At 35.4% G+C, this 23,853-nt stretch overlaps 3 protein-coding genes and 1 long non-coding RNA gene across 9 annotated transcripts in view; 2 read left to right on the forward strand and 2 right to left on the reverse strand.

Annotated features, from left to right (window-relative positions):
* The first annotated feature begins 7,660 nt into the window (after window positions 1-7,660).
* Window positions 7,661-13,440, forward strand: LOC104810860 (homeobox-leucine zipper protein REVOLUTA). Its single transcript, XM_010537306.2, has 18 exons — window positions 7,661-8,676; window positions 9,083-9,248; window positions 9,340-9,413; window positions 9,503-9,593; window positions 9,682-9,777; window positions 9,860-9,973; window positions 10,051-10,134; window positions 10,216-10,371; window positions 10,455-10,529; window positions 10,630-10,736; window positions 10,857-11,031; window positions 11,129-11,317; window positions 11,405-11,485; window positions 11,667-11,801; window positions 11,883-12,217; window positions 12,306-12,411; window positions 12,554-12,703; window positions 13,111-13,440. The coding sequence occupies exons 1-18, from the start codon at window positions 8,444-8,446 to the stop codon at window positions 13,267-13,269; spliced, it is 2,526 nt and encodes an 841-aa protein (XP_010535608.1). The 5' UTR covers window positions 7,661-8,443; the 3' UTR covers window positions 13,270-13,440.
* Window positions 13,441-13,886: 446 nt separating this feature from the next.
* LOC104810862 lies at window positions 13,887-19,045 on the reverse strand. 2 transcript variants are annotated; one of them, XM_010537307.1, is made up of 4 exons: window positions 18,888-19,045; window positions 16,481-17,627; window positions 15,248-15,918; window positions 13,887-15,153 (listed from the first exon to the last, which is right to left on the reverse strand). In XM_010537307.1, exons 2-4 carry the CDS (start codon window positions 17,605-17,607, stop codon window positions 14,132-14,134), a joined length of 2,820 nt encoding a protein of 939 aa, XP_010535609.1. In that variant the 5' UTR covers window positions 17,608-17,627; window positions 18,888-19,045; the 3' UTR covers window positions 13,887-14,131. The 2 variants fall into 2 exon arrangements, with proteins under 2 accessions (XP_010535609.1, XP_019057852.1); XM_019202307.1 differs by lacking the exon at window positions 18,888-19,045 and having other exon boundaries at window positions 16,481-17,630.
* LOC104810861 lies at window positions 17,634-17,953 on the forward strand. The gene is made up of 2 exons (XR_771351.1): window positions 17,634-17,663; window positions 17,883-17,953. It is a non-coding gene; the product is annotated as an uncharacterized LOC104810861 (long non-coding RNA).
* Window positions 19,046-22,866: 3,821 nt separating the features above from the next.
* Window positions 22,867-23,853, reverse strand: part of LOC104810864 — a 4,838-nt gene continuing 3,851 nt past the window's right edge. For all 5 annotated transcript variants that reach the window (XM_010537308.2, XM_010537310.2, XM_019202296.1 and 2 more), the window contains one exon: window positions 22,867-23,853. In XM_010537308.2, coding sequence (XP_010535610.1) covers window positions 23,026-23,853 — 828 coding nt within the window. In that variant the 3' untranslated portion in view covers window positions 22,867-23,025.

Here is a 23,853-nt window from a genome sequence, read left to right on the forward strand (position 1 = left end):
TATATATATATATATATACATATATATATATATACATATATATTCAAGATTTAGTAAAACCCTAGTTACAGATGTTTACAATACTAACCTCATAGATATTATCCAATAAATCATATGCTCAAAATGTTACCATATTAAAATTATCTCTGTTAGGTATATATATATTTTAGATTTTTTTCGATGAAGATATTCAAATTCATAGAATTTCAGAAATTCGAATATAATAAAATATCATTACAGGATAAATTTATTAGCTAATGATATTTAATATGATTAAAACGAATATGGATAATAAGAAAAGAGAAAAGCATATATATAATTTACCGTTACAAAAAAAAGCATATATATATACATAACTAATAAAATTGTGTTAATTTCGTATATGTCCCAACCAAATCAAATCCTATTTTCCATACATGTATCGTATATACGAGTAGGAAAACAAAAGCCTCTGTTTCCATTGGAGGGCTTTGAATTTAATTTTCGTTTCCCTGAAAAAACATTCGATAGCGAGAGGTCCGGGGGAAGATGCGATGTGAAAGAAATCCCAAAAAAGACGGTTTTACCCTTGATCGCAGGCGTACTAATCAAGCAAAGCTGGACAACTGATAGGGGTGAAAAAGGAACAAAGTTCTCTTTTTTAACCCTTATGATTAGGACTGGCGTTTCGGAACCAATCTCATATTAACATATGTCGAATAATTTTTTTTAAAAAAATTGAATAAAAAAAATCCGAACCCAATTACTTATACTTTAAAAATCAAATAAATACAATTTTTTTAAAACTATAAAACTCAAATCCAAATTTTATTGAATCCAAACCAAATAACGTATGTGATTGGTCGTATGTTTTTTTAAATATTTAGTTTTATTTATTACCTTCGAATTAAAAGGAAGAGACTCACAAGCTTTGGTTGGTGGTTGTCTGCCTCTGACGACCTGCAAATCGTCACGCTCGTGAGTGTGTAAAATGACAGTTTTAACCCTCAATGTGTGTGTGTGTATATATAAATATAATAATGAAATTTTAAGTCAATGGTGTAAAACGACCGTCGTAGTTTTACCGTGGTAAGAAAGCGAACGATAATATAATATCCGATAGTTTTCGTTGTATTTTACAGAATTGAAATCTCAAGTTTTACTGCTTATAAGATAATAAAAATCAATCATTATATTATATATATTGATAAAAAAAAAATATATATATAAAATAGTTCAGTGACGAAGAATATATTAGATGGATGTTGGAATCTGGCACGCAGGTATTCTATTGGTCTATTAATGTGCATGATTGCATATTTCATTTCAACGCTGAGATATTGAATATAAAACCATACAAATTCCATCTTTTTTTAATATAAATTACACAAATTCCATTTTTGGAGTTTAATCAATAATAATAATTTATTAGTATTATTATTGTTATGGGATCCGAGGATGGGGGCTCAAAATCTGGGATCGGGTGGGTGTGGGGCCAGATCTCCACTTCAAACAAACAGCTGCCCCGCCCCTCGATCAATGCCACGTCAGCTTGCTGGTGGGCCCAATTATGAGACACAACGGGCCCACATGATTGGACCCTTTTATATGGGCCCAAAATTTTTATGGGTTAAGGAAGCATTCACGCATTTATTCTCTCTCTCTGCCAAAAGCAATGGGCTCTTCTCATTCTGTTCCATAATATATATATATATATAATTTTGTTCAAAGATTGTAGATTTGAAATGGTAATTAGTCTATTTGGAAAAAAAAATTAAATTGATTAAACTTATGGTGCGTTACTTGTGAAAGGTTTTAAAATTTTGAATCATACCCTTCATGCTATGGGAAATATGTACAATAGTTCATTCAAAATACATGCATGCATACATACATACATACATACATACATACATACATACATACATACATACATACATACATACATACATACATACATACATACATACATACATACATACATACATACACACACATATGTGTGTCTACAATAAAGCTTGTGGTATGAGATAATATATTCCAATCATTGATAGCGATATATGGAGAAATCATATGATAATTAATGGTATGGTCAATGTGTTGTATACCACTATTGTTATAAAGATTGCGACTTTAGTTATAAAAAAAAAAAAAACTCAACCATCTACTGTTTTTTATGTCTCGCAATTATCTAATGCTTTCTGAATTGACAAATGGTGATTTATAAAGTGGAAATAAGAAAGCAACAAAAAAAAAAAAGTCATTGAGTGGGGAAGAAGATTGGGGGGACAAAGTGGAGGAATATTAATCCTATCAAGACAAAAAATAAAAATGTGTTCACTAATAAAATCCAAAAAGAAACAAAAATGATAAAAACAGAAGGAATGTTGTATTTGACTTTTTTTTTTCTTCAAAAATGGCTTTTGTCTCACCATCTATATAACTTGAGCATTACTATATATATATATATATATATATATATATGTGAAAATGGGGACATAATATTTTCACTTCATGCATTTGTCAAACTTAAAGGCTTTTGTCCCAACCACTATCAAAATGTGGACATTCCTATTTTTTTTTTCTCCACGCATGTGTGAATGTTAATACCATCTTTCATATGGAAACATAACAATTATATTATTTGCATAATTTCAATTAGTATGTGATTAACAATAAACGGATCATATTGTAGAAATTTGCGGAATGATATTTTTATTGATAACCAAAATAACATATAAATAGATGAGAGTCTTACATTGAATAAGTAAAGTATGCATAATAATAAATATTTCTAAATATATATTTTCCGGATTTGATAAGAACTCCAATATACGATATAACTCGTAATATTCTTCAAGATCCGGTATATCTCAACACATATAATCGTTATCGATCAGTTTTCTTATCATATGTTTATTGTTTTAATAGTTATGATTTTCAACCAATTTTTTTTTAATGTTATAAAAACATAAAAAAAAATAGAATTGAACCGTTGAAGATGTTTATAGATAATAAGATAGAGTTTTCTATATAGTTTAAACAAGTTTCAAACTAAGCTTAGTTATTCCACTTATACTTATAGGCTTGCAAAATCGTAAAATATAATAAAGGAAAAAAAATAAGACAATCATTGTATCCAAAAAGACTAATTTCAACCGCAAGCAAAAAATAATAATAATCAATTTAATCATTCCCGATTAATATATTTTTACAGTTATTTTGTCGCTTGTGAAACAATCTAACACATGGCGTTGTACATATATATATATATAATATAGTACTTTATCGATGGCAAAGTATCATCATCATCATCATCATCATCATTAGTATACTAAAATTTGAATTTTGTGAGTAGTCATCAAGAAATTATAATGGACTGAAAATGCAAATATATGCCAAAACAAATTACAGGATATATTTTTATTATGCTTTCCATTCTTTCTTACGATATCTACCATTTTGTCATTAAATAATCGATTTTGAGGTTATTTAAAAACAAAAATATTTAATTTTAGAATATGCATATATATATATATATAAGAAGATATGTTTTTTTAATATCTTTAAACAGCCAATGTTATAATTTTTTTATTGTCTCGAATTATAAATTGAATAATAAAGCTATCTCTGAATCTCTGGTCAAAATTTAATAATTTTTAAATTTACCCATTAATATAAGATCGGAGACATATATATAACCAAAATTATACCGCATTATTCTAATTAAAAATCTCATTAAAACATGACTAATTGTACCGAAATAATACTGAAATTTTAAACTTAATATAATAATTTACTATTAGTCTTAAATGTTCAAATATAAACGAAATCATAATTATAATTACAATAAGTTGATACATGTATTATTAGCATAATAATACACATCCGAATTCTTTTGTCCAATCGTCAAGTATTAATATAGAAATAAAAAACAATCACTAATTATCACTACAATAATTAATATGATCAAAAGTAAATGATGTAATCGTCTCTTAATTTAATTATCCATATCCAATAATATTGGAGAGGGCTTATTTTGTTGCGGATGGTTAGTAATATGGGAATTTTGAAGATAAAACTTTATATTATAATTCAAATATTTACAATTATATTTGAAAAATTCATATAATTGATCTATTTTTATGTTCAAATTAACATTTACATATTAATTAGTTAATTGTTTTTATGTTATTTTTTATATTCGAATACACAATAAAACAAAAAATAAGATTAATAAAAGATGGGAAAATGGGGTGTAAATGTGTGGTCAGCACGTGAGTACTTTCCCCGCATGCGAAAAGCTGATGGAAATGCCACGTCATCACCAATTTCCGTTTTTATTGAAAAATAATATCTTTTTTTTTGCCGGCTCTTCAAGTACAGAAAAATTAAATAAGACGAATGAATATAGAAAATTAGTTAATAAAATATAAATCTCCCAAAAATATAGTGAATATTTATAAATTACATTCATGATAAAACAAAGTCCATTTACTCCATTTTAGAAGACAATTAATAGTAAAAGTTGAAAGTAAAAAAGGTCGATGCGACGATAAAAGTGTCGCTTATGCATTAATACGAATTCAAAATTAACTAATTACATTACATAAACGAAAATGTGAATTATTTTTTTACAGTGTCATGACTTTTATTAATTTAAGATTCGTTCTTATTTTAAGTTTATATAAAAATATTCTTATAAAAATCATGAATTGTTTTCTTCATAGAATATATAATTTTTTAATTTTAGCAAGAATTTATGAGGTCAGTTTCCAATAAATTTGTATACCTAATGACCGATCTACATATCATCATAAAATCAAAATCCACTTTTCATTCCTTACTTACAGTATTAAAACTTTTCAATAAATTACATATGATAAAATTATTGTCAAATAAACTAAAATAGACGAAGATTTAAATCAAATACTGATTTATAACCATGCCAAATAATCAAAATATAGCGATGTTTGTGATCCAATAATAGTCACCATTGCCTCAAATTCATAAAAAAAAAAACAGGAAAACGATTTTAGCAAAGCTACAAATATATTTGATTTAAGAAAATTAAAACTCAAGTTTGTCTAGAATTTAAATCCAATACTCAGTTGTTTTCTATAAATAATACTTCTTTTTGATAAAAACATTTTAAAAAACTTTAATAATTAAGAAATAGGAAATAAATAAATTAAAAAAAATAAGGGAGGCGGTGGTGGGCCCCACCGGCCGCGCCATAAAAGAGATGCAGATCAAAAAATAATTATATTTTTTACATTTAAATTTTTAATAGACATTGAAGTCTCATTTTTTTTTAATGTATTTTGGAGCTCTTATTTTTGTTGTCATTAATTTCAATTTGGATACGTACTAAGAAAGTACATCAAAATATAATTACATGTACTAAATCACACTAATTTTCTTTAAAATATTTAGTATTTACCATTAACTATTTCGTTACAGTTTATATTCATTCAACTCGATCCATTGGAAAACAAAATTACGCATATATATATATATATATAATGACAGAAAATTTCTCAATCAATGTTTCCTATATCAAAAAAGGTTACAATGGTCAAAGAATAATCTCGAGACTGCCACTGTATGGTGACAAAATATTAAATGACATGCGTTTTATTATATCTAAATTTATTTTAAATCAAACTGTGATATCTTTTATGTAGTTGCTTTTAATATAGAATATTCACATCTTTATTATTCAGTATTTGTTTTTTATTATCATCAGTTATATTAATTCGGACGAACATCGTTTGACTGCATGTCTCACTTGTTCTCATTTGACTATACACTTATTGTTCTATATATACTTTACCATTATTAAATACACCAAATTTACCATATACTTAATTTTCTAAATGCAATTCATAGTATTAGAATTATCTAAAATAAATTAAAATTAGTACTAATTAGATATACCTTCCACGAAATCACATTTATATTTTATATTTTTATTATTATTATAATGATTCTGATAATAAATTTAGATCGCAAAGGGAAAATAAATCAATGATGTGTATGTAGCAGATCAAGAGGTTAAGTCATTTCACTGTGTTTGACTGATCAAGAGAGGTTTAATTTTCTTTTTTTTTAAATATGTCTTTTTAATTTTTTTTACTTTAACAAAAATATTATTCACTTAATGCTATAATCTGTCGTGTAAAATCGTCAATAACCGACCTACTTATGCTAAAAGGATCAATCTTTTTTTAGGCTATAAGATCTTCATAGATTTGACAATTCCTCTTTGGGAGAGTTAAAAGCCTGGTTTTTTACTATGGTAATAATTATCATAATATAAATAGGGGCGAATATTTTCAATAGTGCATGTTCTGGTAGTTTTATTAAAATACTTTTATTTGATTTTTCTATGGATTTTCTATTATTTTATTTTATTTTATTCAATTTACTTATTTTAATTTTTAAAATGATAAGAAATATATTTTTAGATAAAATAGATTACAACTTTTTTTTTTTACTTTTTTTATTGTTATTTTTCCGGACATTAATTCATTTTCTACACACTGCATACATATTTTTATTGATGGCGATAGTGTGTGTGTATATATATATATATATCATGTGACGGGTAAAACTCACATTGATATTTTACTTACAAAAAAAATCTAATATATGTTTTATATAGTAATACACGAAGAGCGATATTGATTGGCTGTTGTTTTTTGAAAATTTGACAATGTTCTTATATCCATTCACATGTTTATGATGTGAATATACGCATTATACTTATATATATACATAAATATGTGTGTATATTACTACAGACAATGAAATGACCAATTAAAATTTATTCCTTGAAAATAAAAAGAAAGATATGACATGCTAACAAATCAAACGCTATCACTGTGTGGTGAGAGAGAGAAAGAGAGGTTTTGGTTACAAAAGACACATTTTGATTGCTTGATGTGTTAGAATGATTATGTCAGATACAGAATATTAATATATATATATATATATATATATATCAATATTCCAAATTGGCGGGGTGTTAATAATACAAAAAATATAACCACAAAAAAACCATATAATATAATTTAAAAAGAGAGTTGTTCTCTTCTCTATGGAAAGACTTTACACGCTTATCAGATATGTAATAAATATATCATTTAATGCCTCAAATTTATGACCATTTTTTTTTAAATGTAACAAATCTAAAAAATATTAAAAATTTGTATCTAATTTGAATTTGATTTTTATTTTAAAAAATTATTATCATTTGTATACTATTATTTGTAGTATTTCTTATAGTATAGTTAAGATAATGAGAACGTTGAAAATTGTAGATAGTAAAAACAGTTACAAATCATATTATTTAATATTGGTCTCAAAAGATTTTGTAAATAATGAGAACGTATTTATTTTGCTGAATTAAAAAAAAAAAAATAGAGAGGGAAAACAGAATATGAAAGACGACAATATTTACCAAATGAATAATAAATAATGGTTTGCTTTTGAGTCAAATCTGGGGACGCCATATTAAATGTGCAGTGGATCCCTATATTGTCATTTCGAAACAACAGTAGGGACAACTTCGTAAATGCAGTCCGTATTCAATATTTAATATTTTTAAATAAAAACCCTCAACTTTTTCTTTCCTTATTGCACAGCTTGTCGGGTTGCGTGCAAATTCTCTCTCCCTCTCTGTCTCTTTTATTCCCACTGTTCGATGTTCAGACCGGACACAGATCAGTCACTTCTCTCTCTCCTTTCTTGTATAATTATATTTTTTCCCAGAGATGAAAAATTGGGATTAAATTTCGTATATTTTGGTACTGGTTCTGCCTTTTTTGTTTGTGTTGTGCTGAGTGATGCTCTGGGTTTCTTCTTCCTGTTCTTCGTCATCCATTGTCGCCTCTCTCGTTCCAAAGGTCTCCGTGTTTTTCTGAGAAATGCTTCGACCTCTTGGCTCTCTTCTTTGAGAGAGCCCGTCACTTTCTCGGGAAAGTTTGGGGTTTTCCCTTCTTTCTTCTTTTTCCCGGAAAATCTTGACTCTTGAGGGGGGACAGGGACGAAGTTTTCTCTCCTCCTCCTTGATTTCTCGGGCTGGGTTTCTGTTTTCCCTTCTCTTTCTTGTTGAATCTTTGAAATCCATAGATCTTCTTAATCTCTTTCTCTGTTTTGAAATCCGTTTTTTTTCCGCTGTTCTTTTCTTTTTTCTCTCTCCCGGATTTTCGTTCCACTTGTCGTCGGTCTTTGGCTATAAGCCGCGACCATAGAATCTCCTTTGTCCGAAAACAAGAAAAAGAACACTCATTTACACTTACGTTTCTCTTAAGGAACGACGGACTTTCCGAAGGGGCTGAATACAGAAAAGCGCTAGAAAAAAAAAAGAAAAGCAAGAAATAAGAAAAGAAAAAAAGAAGCTCGAGACCCAGTGAGAAACCGTCGGAAAGTTCGAGACTTTGTTCCGAGGTGAGAGAAAATGGCGATGGCGGTGGCGAATCACAGAGAGAGAAGCAGCGACAGCATGAACAAGCATTTGGACAGCTCCGGCAAGTACGTCAGATACACGGCGGAGCAAGTGGAGGCTCTCGAGCGTGTCTACGCCGAGTGTCCGAAACCGAGCTCCCTCCGGCGACAGCAGCTGATCCGAGAATGTCCCATTCTGTCCAACATCGAGCCTAAGCAGATCAAAGTCTGGTTTCAGAACCGGAGGTATTGCAAAAATCTCGGCACTTTCTGGCGGAAAATTCTGAGATTTCCGTTGGGTTTTGAGGAACGGATTCTGGGTATCTCGTGGTTTTTCTGAATTCGCCTGAATCTGGGTTCTACTCGAACGTAATGAAGGGCCACTTGGTCCGTCGTTGTTTTCTTTTTAATTCTTAGTTGTGTTGCTTTCAGACACTGAAGATTTGCGGCTTTTTTGTGTAGTGAGCGATTCTATTATTGGACACAGTTTTCTGTTTTTGTAAGGATTCTGCGAATCTGTCTGGTAGTTTTGATATGGGTGGTTGGCTCTGGGATCATAGGATACGATACTATGATTAGGATCGTGTCTGGTCTAATCTGGGTGGTTTTTGTTTATCGAATCGAATGTTGTTAATTTTTTTTTTGATTTTAGGTGTCGGGATAAGCAGAGAAAAGAGTCTTCAAGGCTGCAGAGCGTGAACCGGAAGCTCTCCGCCATGAACAAGCTCTTGATGGAAGAGAACGATAGGTTGCAGAAGCAGGTTTCTCAGCTCGTCTGCGAAAACGGATACATGAAGCAACAGCTTCATACCGTTCAAGTAATTTCCTTGCAAGAATCTTCACGATAGATGATCAAGATTTGCAGGTTCAGATTTGTTGAATATTTTTCTCTGTTTCTGTGAATTTCAGGTGACAGACGCAAGCTGCGACTCCGTGGTTACAACTCCTCAGCATTCGATCCGAGATCCGAACAGTCCCGCTGGGTAAAAAGTGTTTTTGTTTCATCTTCTTAGTGTAATAACTGATAACTTGTGTAGTGTTTTAATGGCGTGTGTGTATGCAATGGTTTCAGATTGCTCTCCATTGCTGAGGAGACCTTAGCAGAGTTCCTTTCCAAGGCTACAGGAACTGCTGTTGATTGGGTCCAGATGCCTGGGATGAAGGTTATTACAAGTTTCAGCTTTTTTCCTGTTTCGGGTTCTATATCGTGTCTGAATTTGCTGAGATTCTTAAGAATGTTTTGTTGTAAAGCCTGGTCCGGATTCGGTTGGGATCTTTGCCATTTCGCAAAGATGCAGTGGAGTGGCAGCTCGAGCCTGCGGTCTTGTTAGTTTAGAACCCCCAAAGGTATGATCTTTCTCCTCAAAAGCGATTCTTTCTGTATCGCTTTCATCTAAATTTCAGTGTTTTTCCCTACCGATATCTGCAGATTGCAGAGATCCTTAAAGATCGCTCGTCTTGGTTCCGTGACTGCCGGAGCCTTGAAGTTTTCACCATGTTCCCAGCCGGGACTGGCGGCACGATCGAGCTTGTATATATGCAGGTAGAATCTCGTTTCGGCGTCTTCTTTCGTTTCTCCAAGTTAAAAGCACTAAGTGTGGAATGTCGTTTATGTATCAGACATATGCCCCGACGACTTTGGCTCCGGCCAGGGATTTCTGGACCCTACGATACACTACGAGCCTCGAGAACGGCAGTCTCGTGGTATGGAACCCTCAGTAATTGTATAGCTCTTCGTACGTATTTTTTATTCGGAAATGTGTTATTCCTCTGCTCTCTTCATAGGTATGTGAGAGGTCTCTTTCGGGTACTGGAGCGGGTCCTAATGCTGCCTCGGCTGCTCAGTTTGTGAGGGCGGAAATGCTTCCTAGCGGATATTTAATACGGCCTTGTGAGGGCGGCGGTTCGATTATTCACATCGTTGATCACCTTAACCTCGAGGTTCAACGATTTCGTTCAAATTCTCTGTTTCAGTTTCCTCAGTTTCATCTGAGAATATTGGTTCTGAATTTCCGTTCTTGCAGGCTTGGAGTGTCCCGGACGTTCTCCGACCCCTGTACGAGTCTTGTAAAGCTATCGCCCAAAAGATGACCATTGCAGTGAGTAGATTTTCGTTTTTCAGGTCATTTAAGATTACGTTTAATGACTTTAATATGATCATGTTTTCGAATTTATCGGATGGTTTGGGTTTGATGCTAGGCATTGCGTTACATCCGACAAATAGCGCAAGAGACGAATGGGGAAGTCGTGTATGGATTAGGACGGCAGCCCGCTGTCCTGAGAGCGTTTAGCCAACGGTTAAGCAGGTCGGGTTATGAACATTTTGAAACTCGAAAGCCGAAATTTTTAGAGCATATGTCTATAGTTCTTTGTTATAAGTTTTGCTCTTTGATTTTTCAATATTGTCTTCGGGTTTTCTCGAGCAGGGGTTTCAACGATGCGGTTAATGGGTTTAACGATGACGGGTGGTCGGTAATGCATTGCGACGGGGCGGAAGATATAATAGTTACTGTCAACTCTACAAAGCACTTGGACAATGTTTCTAATCCCCTTTCATTCCTCGGGGGCGTCCTTTGTGCAAAGGCCTCAATGCTTCTCCAAGTAACGTTTCGATCTCTCGATCCGATTGAATGTAATTTCGAAATTTTACAAAGCTTTGATCTAACACGTGTGGACTTTTATGTTTTTTCGACTCTAGAATGTTCCTCCTGCAGTTCTTGTACGGTTTCTTCGGGAACATCGGTCCGAGTGGGCCGATTTCAACGTCGATGCATATTCCGCTGCCACGCTGAAAGCGGGTACTTATGGTTATCCGGGAATGAGGCCTACGAGGTTTACGGGTAGCCAGATCATAATGCCTTTAGGGCATACCATTGAACACGAAGAAGTAAGTTTTAAATTTTCTCGGTCCTTTTGCGTGTTCTTGATGGGAAATGTCGATCCTTTCGTAACGTTTTCGGGATCTTTCGCTCAGATGCTTGAAGTCGTCAGACTTGAAGGCCATTCTCTTGTTCAAGACGATGCTTTTGTATCGCGGGATGTGCACCTTCTTCAGGTTCTTCATCTTATAATCTTTCTTGTTTCGAATTCCCGAAAACCCGTTAGTGTATATAAGGGTGTTAGGATTCTCTACGGTTTATGTCTATTTATACGTTTACGTTTACTGAACGAATACATCGAAAAACATTTTTGTATACGGTATCAGAGCCAGGTGACTGACATATTTACCGTGGCAGATATGTACTGGGATTGATGAGAACGCCGTAGGAGCATGCTCGGAGCTAGTTTTTGCTCCGATCAACGAGATGTTCCCCGACGATGCCCCTCTCGTTCCTTCCGGATTCCGTGTTATACCTGTCGATGCCAAAACGGTAATGTTTCACCAACTCGTTTCTCGTTATTCTCGAGTCTTGTACATATATCGGTCTGACCCTCATGACGTTTCGGTACAGGGAGATGGCCAGGACTTGTTGGCCGCTAACCGAACGTTAGACTTGACATCAAGCCTCGAAGTCGGTCCAGCTTCCGAGAATTCTTCGGGGAACCCGACTACGAGTTCGAGCTCACGGTCTATACTGACAATTGCTTTCCAGTTCCCATTCGAGACGAACTTACAGGAGAACGTCGCAACTATGGCTTGCCAGTATGTGCGGAGCGTGATTTCGTCGGTTCAACGAGTTGCAATGGCGATTTCACCTTCGGGATCGAACCCGAGTTTCGGTTCCAAGTTATCTCCTGGATCGCCTGAGGCTGTTACTCTGGCCCAATGGATCTGCCATAGTTACACGTGAGTTTCCTCTCCAATGTGAACCCGCTTTTCTTACAATTCTTTCCTCTGTATTCAACCATTGTTTCTCTTTCCTACATGTTTTCAGTCGCCATTTCGGTTCTGAGTTACTGAGTTCTGACTCACTTGGAGATGGCTCGGTACTGAAACATCTATGGCAACACCAGGATGCTATATTGTGCTGCTCTTTAAAGGTAAAGCATCCAACTTTCGGGCATAGTTCCCGAAATGAATCGGTTAGCAGATTAGCCCGAGAGATCAAAACTTGAAACTTTGATTGCGGTGATAATATAACTCGCCAAACTGAAATCTGGTTTTCGTGTTTTTTTTTTGCAGCCGCAGCCAGTGTTCATGTTTGCGAACCAGGCGGGTCTGGACATGCTGGAGACAACCTTAGTGGCCTTACAAGACATCACTCTCGACAAGATCTTTGACGAGTCTGGTCGGAAAGCCCTCTGCGCTGACTTCGCCAAGCTCATGCAACAGGTAACATTACTCTTTTTAAGTAAAGTTCGGTGGGCACGAAACCCGAGAGTAACTGCCCGACTCGCGAGTCGAGCATCCGACATTTCGGGGTATGAGTTCGGCGGGGGCAAAAAAAACAAGTCGGGCGGTTGCTCTCGTTTTCCTGAGATTAAGGTTTTAGAATTGGCTCAACTGTCTGATCGAGATATCTCGGGTATCCGACTTGTGCCCACACCAACCAAAAGATTCATACACAAGATGATTCCTTCACAAAGGGAACATCTCTAAACTTGTTTGGTTGATATTTCAGTCCGTCCCCACAACTTTTGGTTTTTTACGAAATCACTCCGTACTTTGGTAAGTGACATTTTAGACCCTGGTGTTTCTATGAATCAAGATACCGATTTTTTCACATTTTTCGTCCGCAGGGTTTCGCGTGCTTGCCGGCCGGAATCTGTGTGTCGACGATGGGAAGGAATGTGTCGTACGAGCAAGCAGTTTCATGGAAAGTGTTCGCCGCTCCTTCCGAGGACAACAATGTTGTTCACTGTCTCGCCTTCTTGTTTGTAAACTGGTCTTTTGTGTGAGTTTCCCTCTCATGTCATGAAACCTTAATTTTATTTTCCATCTTTTTGCTTAGATGTTTTTTTTTTAATCTTCGTCGTCTTATTAGTTCAAAAGTGTTTAACTTTTTTAAATTTTGGTTTTTTGTGGAAATGCTAGATGAACAACCGAATTAACCCCAAGTTTTGTCGTTTCATGTGGGCTTTGAGTTTCAATTGATATGATAAGATCTCTTTTATTTTCACTAAAACTTTACCTTTAAATTTGAAAGTTATTGAAAATTTAAAATTAAATGATTATAGTTATAATCTTGATTCTCCACGCGCCTTCGAAAATAAAATCCCCGTCTGGGGAATGACCCGCGTGAACGTAACGCGCAATCATCGCGCGTGTGAACTTAGTCCGCGCATCATATTTGGTACGGTTTTCGTTAATTTATTGCGGAGAAAATAATAATGCTCTTTGGACAGGTTTCATGGCACATCTAATTTTGTACTTGTAGATTTCATTTCTGTACTGTAGATGGGTTTTTCTTGGTGTGAATATGACATTGATTTCACATTATAATTAAATTTAGCAACTAAAATTTAAAATTTAAAACTTTTCATATTCGAAGATATTTTGTCTGTGATTTATTCTATTTGATAATTGCTTTATTTTAATCATTTAATCTTTACACAAAGGAAGAACCATCGGCACAAACCTTTGTCCCATCCAAAAGGTTCATTCCTCTTTGATTGTTAATTCCTTCCGGTGCAGTGTTCACCAAATACTATTCTGTTACAAAAAGAAAGAAAAAAGAAACAAAGAATCAGCAATAACCAATCCAAAAACCGAAAACCCGGAAACAATCATCGATTGTTTCGTTTCGTTTCGTTTCGATCTTCAGAATTTCGAGCATCGAGACGGTAAACCCGAATGATGGTCCACGGCGACAATCTCCGTGGCATTATCGCAACGAAGAACGTCTTGGCCTAGCTTTGCACCTGCGGCTTTCAAACCTTTAAGCGAAACCGGTTGGTTGAAGAGGTTCAAAGAAGGTAACTTCGAAGCCGGAGGGAGTTTCTGGTTCGGTAAGAAGTTTCTGAAATCTTCCGCAAGTAATGGAACTTCGAAATCCGTCTTGTCGTGTCTAACAACGTTGTCTTTGGCCGAGATGTGAGCTCCTGGTTCCATATGGTTGGTCGAGAAGCTTGCCTGGTTAGGGAAATTCGGGTAGAGACTGACATATCCTCTTAAGTACATCATGTCGATGAGGAACTTCTTCCACGAAGCTTGCCACCCGTTTGTTCTGGATTTCGGGATCTGAACCGGGTTTGCTTTTGCATCCTCCGTAAATCTCATGTTCATATACACGTAGAATTCTCGCCATTGCTTCGGGAAGAAGACGGCTCCCCAGCTGCAGGGTAGTTGGTGAAGGTACGGTGTGTGTGGATGGATCCGCTTGAAGAATTCCGTCGGGTTCCATTTCGGTCTCTCTTTAACAACTTCCACGATCTTCGGGGTATATAATGAGATGGACGAGAGTTCGGGAAACGAGATTTGCGGGTCGTAGTGGTAAGCCAGTAAGGAGTACTTGATCCAGAGGTAGTAATAAGGCGAGACTTCAATATCATCTTCGAGCAGAAGACCGAAATCGTCATCGGAAGCAGGGTACCAACTTTCGCTTACTGCTCGGATCAATCCTCCTTGGATGATTCTTCTTCTTAGGGTTTTCGGTCCGTGAGGCCATTCGAACGAGCCCACGAGCTTTATCGTCTCTTCATCCACTTTGCTGTCCATGTTGAAGCTGATGGGTACTTCATCGCTGAGGTAGTAAGCACTGGTCAAGGAATTAAGCAGCCTTTGTAAAGATTTTGCTCGGTTTTGGGTGATGATGTTGACTGAGATTCTCATCTTATTCCAGTCTGCAGGCAAACATTCCGTAAAAATTCGTGTTCAGAGAAATCATATCAGAATGACGAAATCATCGGCAAGCGAAAAAAAACAGAGCTTTCTTACTTGGCAATGCTGTTGATCTGAGATCAGCCATCCAGAGAACCTTCGGGACAGAAGGTCTTGGGAGAAGAACAAGAGCGGTGCCATTTGGATTAGTTTCGGTTGCCATTCTCAAAGCTTTCTTCACGTTAGGGTCGGCATCAGCCACAGTAATCACGACGCTTGGATTGTGAATCTTAATCAGTCCTTTCATGCTCGAATACACTGCTTGCACAACAGGTACCTCTGAGTTCGACACACCCAGAATAGCTCCGACATCCAAATCAAATATCTTGAATCTTCTCTCCTTGCAGACAACCTTGGGCCAATTCAAAGCCGAGGCAGCATCCTCGCACGGACAGAATTTCCCACCCGATACCGCAATGTAGGCCTTCTTGCCAACAGTAGTTCGGAACTTTTCGAGCAGCGGAGCAAGAGCTTTAACTTCATCGACTGAATGTGCGTAGAAGAGAGCATCGATCTTTTGTGGGTACATTGCAGCCCATTGAGTAATGTAGCCTGTAGACAGTGCTTTCCACCACTGGTTATCTCTGACTTCGACGACGTTTTTGAAGATCACCGTGGTTTCCGAGACATATGCAAGCCTGTGCTCACTGTCTCCCCATGTTTCCTTGTCATTAGGATCAACTGGTAGAACAAAAGAACAAGCATTTCTGTACTTCTGAAGCTGATAGCTGCAACAAGTGAAGCAAGAGACCTATTGTTATTTTTCGGGTAATACTTCTAAAAGAATCTAATATAAAATGCTTAAGAGAAAACAGATCTATAGCGCGGTAGAACATAACATTCACGAATACAAAACAATGCCATGATCTCGTTGGATCTTAATGCAGTTCAGAAAACGTGATCATCCTCCCATGAAGATCACTCAAAAGGCGTTAACACAATAAACTAGTAATTTTAACTTATCTTGTACTCAAGAAGTTTTCTGTTTCAAGAAACTCAAATCTTTGACAATTTAATATATTCCTTTGAACACCATTACCGAAAACTATTTTCTATTCTCACCTTTAATACAGAGCACAGATCCAAATCTAGCCAAGCTTATTCTATTCCGTTGATTTGTGAAATTCAATTTTGTATGTAGCTAAAAATCAAACAGTAACAGTTTCTTAGTATTCAAGCAAATTCAAACGCTTCCTTCTTCTGCACTCAAAATTGTAAATTCCAGGGGAACGAATCGAATCAAATCGAGGCGCAAAAGACAAAAAAATAGCATAGCAGAAGCAAATGTACCTTAGGTGCAGATCTTCGCCGGTGGCGAATGTGAACGGCGTCTCGATGAACAGAGCCTTCACGAGCTCCGCCGACAGGAACCATGAACTAGAAAGAAAATCCACCTGAACGATCCGATCAACGGTGATATCGTACGCCGGATCAGGCAAGTAAAGTCCCGCTTCCTTCGATCGGAACTTTCTGTAGCTCGGGAACGTGAAATCTTTCTGACGGAACGGAAGGATCCGACCAATACTTCCCAAAACAGCGTTCTCATACTTCTCCGTCCCGGCAACATGCGCGAGGATCTGAAGCATCTTCCTCCCCGGAATCATGTCATCGTCGAGGATGTACACCAAATCGGCCTCCGTCTGAAGCGCGATCTGGAATCTTCCATAGTATTTGAAATCGTAACTCGAGCTGATGAAGCTGATCCGAGAATCGTTGTAGCTCTCGGAGATTCGCCGGAGATTCGCTTCGTTAGGGCTCCCGAAGGAGAGAACCCAGACATGGTGAAACGGCAGCGTTTGATGGAGGAGCGAGTCGAGTTGTGCACAAAGCGTCTTCCTCTTGAAGTGGTTCAGTATAACCGTTATTTTGGGCCTATTAGACCCATTTAAGGCCCATCTAGATTTCATCTTCATAAGCTCCTCCAAGCTCTCAGGCCCAAACGTCTTCCTCTGGAATCCCAAAACGTCGTCGTATAACCCCCGCTTCAGCTTTATCATCTGCTCGTCGTTCGACTTCTTCTGCGAGAAATCGATCTTCTCGTACTCGCATACATCCGCCGGCGATATTTTCTCCGGAAAACTCGAGATCTCGGATCTCGCGAGAGAAGCCGAGTCCTGGAGATGGGCCACGACGTGAGGGGTGACAATATAATTTCTCATGTTGTGGGCCCATTTCGTAGCCCAAGTGAAATCCGGCTTGCTACGTAGATCGACGGTGGGGCCCATGTAGTAGAGGAGGACGGTGGCGTAGACGGCGAAGGCGATCTGGAGACACGTTAACGCTGTCACGAACTTCGTCGAAGTCATCAGCTTCTGATGAGTCTTTGGCTTTGGTTTAACGGCGACGGAGAAGTCTCCGCCGAATATTCCGTCGAGATAGTCTCCGCTTCTCACCGCCGGCGGTCGAATGAAACCCATTTTCCGGCGATACCCAAAACCTGAAAGCACGCAGTAGCAAAGCACAGACTTATGAGGTACCTTTCTTCTTACATTGGTTCATTCTAACACACATATTTGATTGGTCTGATGGAATGAGACCACAGATTGAGGAGTTGAAGCCCCAGTCTCGCTCTTCATTCATTCTGTTCTTTTGTTTGTTTTAGGCTTTTAGCCAACAATCTTGCTTCATTTCGTTTGTTGTTCCTTCATCATGTTCTAAGGTTGTTCGATATTCTTATTGTTTGTTTAATTAGTGGGAAGACTCCATCGATGATTCAACTGAAGAATCAAATGGTGATGGTGGAAAGGCTAACATTTCAAAACGTAAAAAAATGGCGATGTCTCCGCTGAGAAAGGATGGAGCTTCAAAAGGTCCTAGAAAGATGAAAATCGGCTGGACAACTGCCCCTAAACGTGATGAAACTGTTTATGTGAATGATACATGGTACATGATATATATATATATATACATATATGTTTATATAAAGTGAGGTTTGTGGGTGAAGCATTACAGAAGGAGAAGATCACATGGGCTAAACGTTCATTAAAAATAAAGTAAACGGTACTGAAAACAAGATTTTATTTTGACGAGAAAAAAAAGTATTATAAAGTTTACGCGTTACATTTTTCATTTGTTGATTTTAATTTCTATTATTTTTAGGGTTTGATTAATGATTACAGAAGAAGATATAATATAAACAAGGTGCTTAAGACAACACTTAATGGGGAAAAGCCTGTTTTATTGGCGTAAAAAAGGGCAACCCATGCGTTTTCGGCACCACCATGCCTTTCATTTAACACTACCATATGCTATGTTCTCTCATATATATATGTGTGTGTGTGTAATTGTGTACCACATATGTGTATATACATATGAGGTTATACATATATATTAATGAATGTAAATCACTATATATACATTCATAAAATCAATATTAATGGGTTTAGAGCGGATATTTTGATATATGTTTTGAAATGGGGTTTTGCTTTTATTTAGAGATGGAAATAATGACTCCTTTAATATTTGGTATATTTTTTTTATTAATCAAAGGAAAGGACATTAATGGGTTTGCATTTAGTTTAAGTATCTCTAATTCCACTTCTCAATAATGGTTGTTTTTTGTGATAATATATCAGAAAAAGTTGACAATATATACGTACATCTTTCTTAAAAATAACATTATTATATACAATATGTACATTATATATATAACGCATATACATTAATGTAAATAGAAGAGGCAAATGAAGTACATTACCTTTGTGTGCAAGTGTGACCAAGAAATCCGAAGAAAGTACTTGAGAATCAAGCCTTTTCAATGTGAAATATATAAAACCCTAGAATTATGCAAAAATATCATGTAAGAAATCGAAGAGATCGTATTATAGTTCACAGAAAAATTTAATATCAAGAGAGAGAAAATAAGAGGGAGAGATTGAGTAGAGGACGAGTTATTGATTAATTCGATATATTATTAGTAGCAACATCTAATTATATAATATATGGTTCGGACAGGAGAAGGGTTTGACTTTGCAATTTGCATGTAGATACGTCATTGAACATTGCAGCAATCTCTCTTCTTTATTTATTTTATGGAATTTCGCCAAACCTTGCACATATATAAATATCATCTCTTAAACTATATAAACTATGTATTATTAGAATATATTTTATAGTCTACATTTGATATTAAGAGAAAAAGGGAGAGAGATCTTAGAATTAGTATATTCATATTACACACACACACGTATGTATATATACATAGAAATGTTACGATATTGATTAATTAGGTGAAAATATAGGGGAAGATTTTCGTCCCAAATTCGAACTTACATCTTATAATATCAATTAAAACAAGTAAGGGATATTTGAATATTGATAATAAGTTGTATTATGATTTTATATTATATTAATTTTTGTTGCTTGAATCACGAAATCATAAGTCGGCTACGCATGTGTGTCAAATTACTTTAATCAAGGAAGGATCTAGTTAATCATCTCTATTTAACTAATTTATTAATTGATAACGGTCAACATGATTGCTTCGGTTGACTCGTTTAAGTAATTCGTATACATACATACATACATACATACATACATACATACATACATACATACATATGCACGCACGCAATGTCCCGAAGGGCCGAAGATGGGTGAAATGATGTTTAGATCGATAGCTAACTATTGTTTTTCTTTTCCAATAATTAATGACTCTCTCTAGGGATCCATATGCACCACTTAATGACAATAAATATTAATCGTACCCAACAGTTGGTGGCCCAATGGATGAGATGTGACAAAATCATCCTTAGGATTCTGGATTCGATTCCGCGGGTGGAAAGGGATATAATTTCTGGATCAAAATGGTCCATATACAAAGGTTGGTTCCGGTCTAGGGTGGATATAATCGGAGCGAAAACCCGGAAAACCATCTTGGTTATCAATATATATATATATATATTAATTGTTTTTTAATTTTAGAGAGACTCAAAGAATGGAACAATTTTTTTGTTTCGTTATTGAACTTTTTAGCAAATGAATATTTTATTAATAAAATTCGAACCAAAGCAAATCCAAATAAAAATTTAAGCAAAATAATAACCGGTTATAATATTTCTAAAAATGAAAGATAAATGAGCGGGGGTTCCAAATTAATATTGTAAAACTCCCCGTGGTCGGTATATATATCCACAAATATAATTAACTTTATATTACACCAAAACAAAAAATCTTCCATGATTTGGTTTAGGAGTCGTAATTGACTCCCTGACCTCATATGAACAAAACCAAGTTGCTTTATTTCGGTCTATCGTACCTAAAAATCAAAGAACGGAGACACAAGTCACAACGTTATTAGAGTTTCACCAAACTTAAGTTCCTTATTTGTCAACTTGACATTTGAATGTATATATGTGTGTGTATATGTGTGTAATGTACACATTTTGGCTTCAACATGTGTGTATACAATAGCAGATCCAAAAAAAAATCAATGAAATCACATTAATATAATTAAAAATAAAAATTTGCCTCCACTAACACAACATTTCCACTAAAATTTTATAAATGTATATCATAATTTTTATTCTTTTCAGAAGTTGATTAGGGCAAGTACCCCCATAAACATGTTGTTTCCTCTCTCTCTCTCTCTCTCTCTCTATATATATATATATATATATATATATGACTATATCTATATATGTGGTGTGATTTTTGTATATGTAGCTAGTTTGTGTATAATATGAAATATTATTCAAAATCCAAAGATATTATTATTATCATACGGGAAAAGAATGAATATAAATATTCTCTATAAGATCATTTTAAGCAGTATTATATAAAGCTATAGATTTAACTCCACCAATCATTGATTGTGCAATTGAATGAATGATGTCAAATAGAGAGTAGATCACATGGATTTTGGTCAAAGTTAATATTTGAGTGAATTATATTAAAAAAAATATTTCCATTCAAAAAGATTAATTAAGATTAATGCGAAGAACAAATCTTTTTCTAAAAATTTCCATTAAAAAGTCAAAACCCCTGTGCTCCTAATTTGAAAAGTCAACTCCAAGGAAGAAAATATCAAAAGTGCAAAAATATTACAAGTAAAATAAGAGTAAATCATCCTACGTGGCCACTCACTTGGACTGAAGTTGGGTGGAAAGACATGATTATTTGACTTTGTAAACGAGAGATTTCCAATGCAGAAATTGAGATCCAAGAACGCAGCCTACACAACACGTGAACAAGTCGTGTATTTCTACCTATTTATATATATATATGGTTTTATATACCTATCAAATTTTATGAATATATATCGAATACGCATATACATCACATACGTGTGAAATTTCGAAATATTTTTGTGTATTTTTTGTGTTTCGATATCTCATAATATTATAAAGATTAATGTGTAACTGTCATTAGATAATTACTACTTTTTTATGACATTTATATGTTTCGGATTTTTTATATAGAGAGCTTTCGGATTTTTTATATAGCGAGATTATAATCACACGTTATACTGTTGGAACGATTTTTGAAAAAAAAAATCCAATCTGGGATATCATTATACGGCAATGAATACATGTATAATTCGCTATTTTCTAAATCGTTTATTTTTTATTTTTTATTATATAATTATATATCCTCAATACATATGTTTTAAAAGTAATTCTTTTTTACTATTTATAAATGCAAGTGCTTCTTTTGAGGGGGAGTCAACAAAATATTCTCCCATGGCTTTTTCTGTGTCTTCACCGTATTTTTTTTTGTATAAATATATACACACATCACACATGTATGCATATCTATTCAAATGAAAAGGGCACTATTAATTAAGAAAAGCTAAGTTTCAAATTAAATTTCTAATTAATTATGTCATAACAAACAAACAAAATTTAGGATTAGTTTAGTAGATATCCAAATCATAAGTGTGTGGAATACCGCCTAATTTATATGTTATTTTTTTAAAAAAAACCTTTTTCTCTTTTCAACACGAGGTCTATTATTGCTTTTTAAGTTTCGGATAATCATTTTACTTATTAGTTTCGTTTTCAGAACAATTTCGTTTTCAAATTAAATTTAATAAATAAAAGTTTTTTTAGAATCATTCAGAACTAAAAACATTGAATAGATAGTTTTGATTTCAGTTTAATTATCTTTTATTTTCATTGAAAAAAAATATATTAATAAATGTGTTGAAGTAAGAATAGTAAAATAAGGATATTTTTTATAATGCTCTGTTTAATTTAATATAGTCAATTCAAAATACACACATGAAAATACAGTGAATATTTGTATGAACAGAATATTTTCCATAAATCATTTTATGAATATGGGATAATTTTTTTTCACAGTTATAAGCCTATATACGATACCCGCCTGATTATTTTTTCCGACCCGAAACCGCTGTTATTTTCCGAACGGTACCATTTTTAGAGAACCGAATTTTTCTGGAACTGAACCGAACCGAACTTTAAAAATCCCGAAAAACTGAATATTTTTAAAGGAAATCTATCATTTTTTTAATAAAACCCGGAACCGAACCGAACCGATACCGAAAACGAACCAAACCGAATACAATAAAAAAACCCGATTGGTACCTATTTTTGTAAAACCGAAAGAATCGAACCGATTCATTCCATTCCGAACACGAACCGTTTCCCGAAATGCCCATCCCTAACCTCGCCTCTCGTTCTCAATAAAGCAGAATTCACAAAAGGGACGAAAAAAAAAACAGAAAGGAACCAATTTGCTCCCCATAAAAAACAATTAATTTCACTTATACCCCAAATATTTATACAAGAAGAACCTACCCCCAATTTTAAACAAATCATAAGCAAAACAAAAAAAATCAATACGGAAAAAATAATAATTCTTAAATCCCCGTTTTACCCTTTCCTCCGATCACCTCGGGCGGGTCTCGCCGGAAACGACAGAGCTTGCCGGAGATTCCTCTGCGATGACGGCAAACTCGAGCTTGAATCCGAATTAGGATTTCCGAAACTCATCGTCTGAGATAGATTCACCATATCCACCATTGATTGAGTCTGATAACTCTGCAAAACCCTAGTCGTTTCGCTCATATCCCCTCTCGTCGTGGCTCTCTGCCATGAATGCGAGCCCAGCCCCGACAATACGTAAGCCCGACCCGACGCCTCGTACACTTGTCGGCTCGCCATTCGCTCCTGCGTCTCCCTCAGCTCTGTGCAAAGTGCCGTACACAACGGGTCCTTGGCCCGGCCGGACATCGTTTCCGACAGAACATGACGGCATGTCTCGAGCCTAGACACGGCCGCCGCCAGATCCCCGCGTTCGGCTAAAACCCGAGCCTCGGATATCGCTTCCGCTGCACGTAACCTAATCCTCTCCCTGTCTACTTCCACTGACACGACCGGTGTTCTTCCCGCTGTTACTTGCGGCCTAAGGATCATCATTTCTCCAGAGTTTCTCGACGTGATCATCTCTTTCGACACGGGATCTCTGTATTCGCATTTAACTTTCAGAAGTGACATCTGATCTGAAATTCCGGCAACCGGGATGTCGAGATTCACCAGAAAGTTCCTCTCTTCGTCGGCATAGAGATCTCCTACACTGATAATCCCGGTTCTTGAAGCCGGGCAGGCATTGACACGGTAACTTCCGGCTTTTATCGAGCCGAGACGTAAACCCTGATGAACACACTCAACCTTCACACTCAGTTCCTGAACCACGACGCT

Source organism: Tarenaya hassleriana, unplaced genomic scaffold (assembly GCF_000463585.1).
Source record: "Tarenaya hassleriana unplaced genomic scaffold, ASM46358v1 Cleome19, whole genome shotgun sequence".
Taxonomy (NCBI): Eukaryota; Viridiplantae; Streptophyta; class Magnoliopsida; order Brassicales; family Cleomaceae; genus Tarenaya; species Tarenaya hassleriana.

Excerpts from the sequence above, each read along its gene's own strand:
- LOC104810860 (XM_010537306.2), top strand. The coding sequence starts at position 8,444 with ATGGCGATGGCGGTGGCGAATCACAGAGAGAGAAGCAGCGACAGCATG. Across the intron at positions 9,778-9,859 it reads TTAGTTTAGAACCCCCAAAG|ATTGCAGAGATCCTTAAAGA; the intron begins GTATGATCTTTC and ends CGATATCTGCAG. Across the intron at positions 11,486-11,666 it reads GGGATGTGCACCTTCTTCAG|ATATGTACTGGGATTGATGA; the intron begins GTTCTTCATCTT and ends TTACCGTGGCAG.
- LOC104810862 (XM_010537307.1), bottom strand. The coding sequence starts at position 17,607 with ATGGGTTTCATTCGACCGCCGGCGGTGAGAAGCGGAGACTATCTCGAC. Across the intron at positions 15,919-16,480 it reads GGCGAAGATCTGCACCTAAG|CTATCAGCTTCAGAAGTACA; the intron begins GTACATTTGCTT and ends CACTTGTTGCAG. Across the intron at positions 15,154-15,247 it reads CAGATCAACAGCATTGCCAA|ACTGGAATAAGATGAGAATC; the intron begins GTAAGAAAGCTC and ends GTTTGCCTGCAG.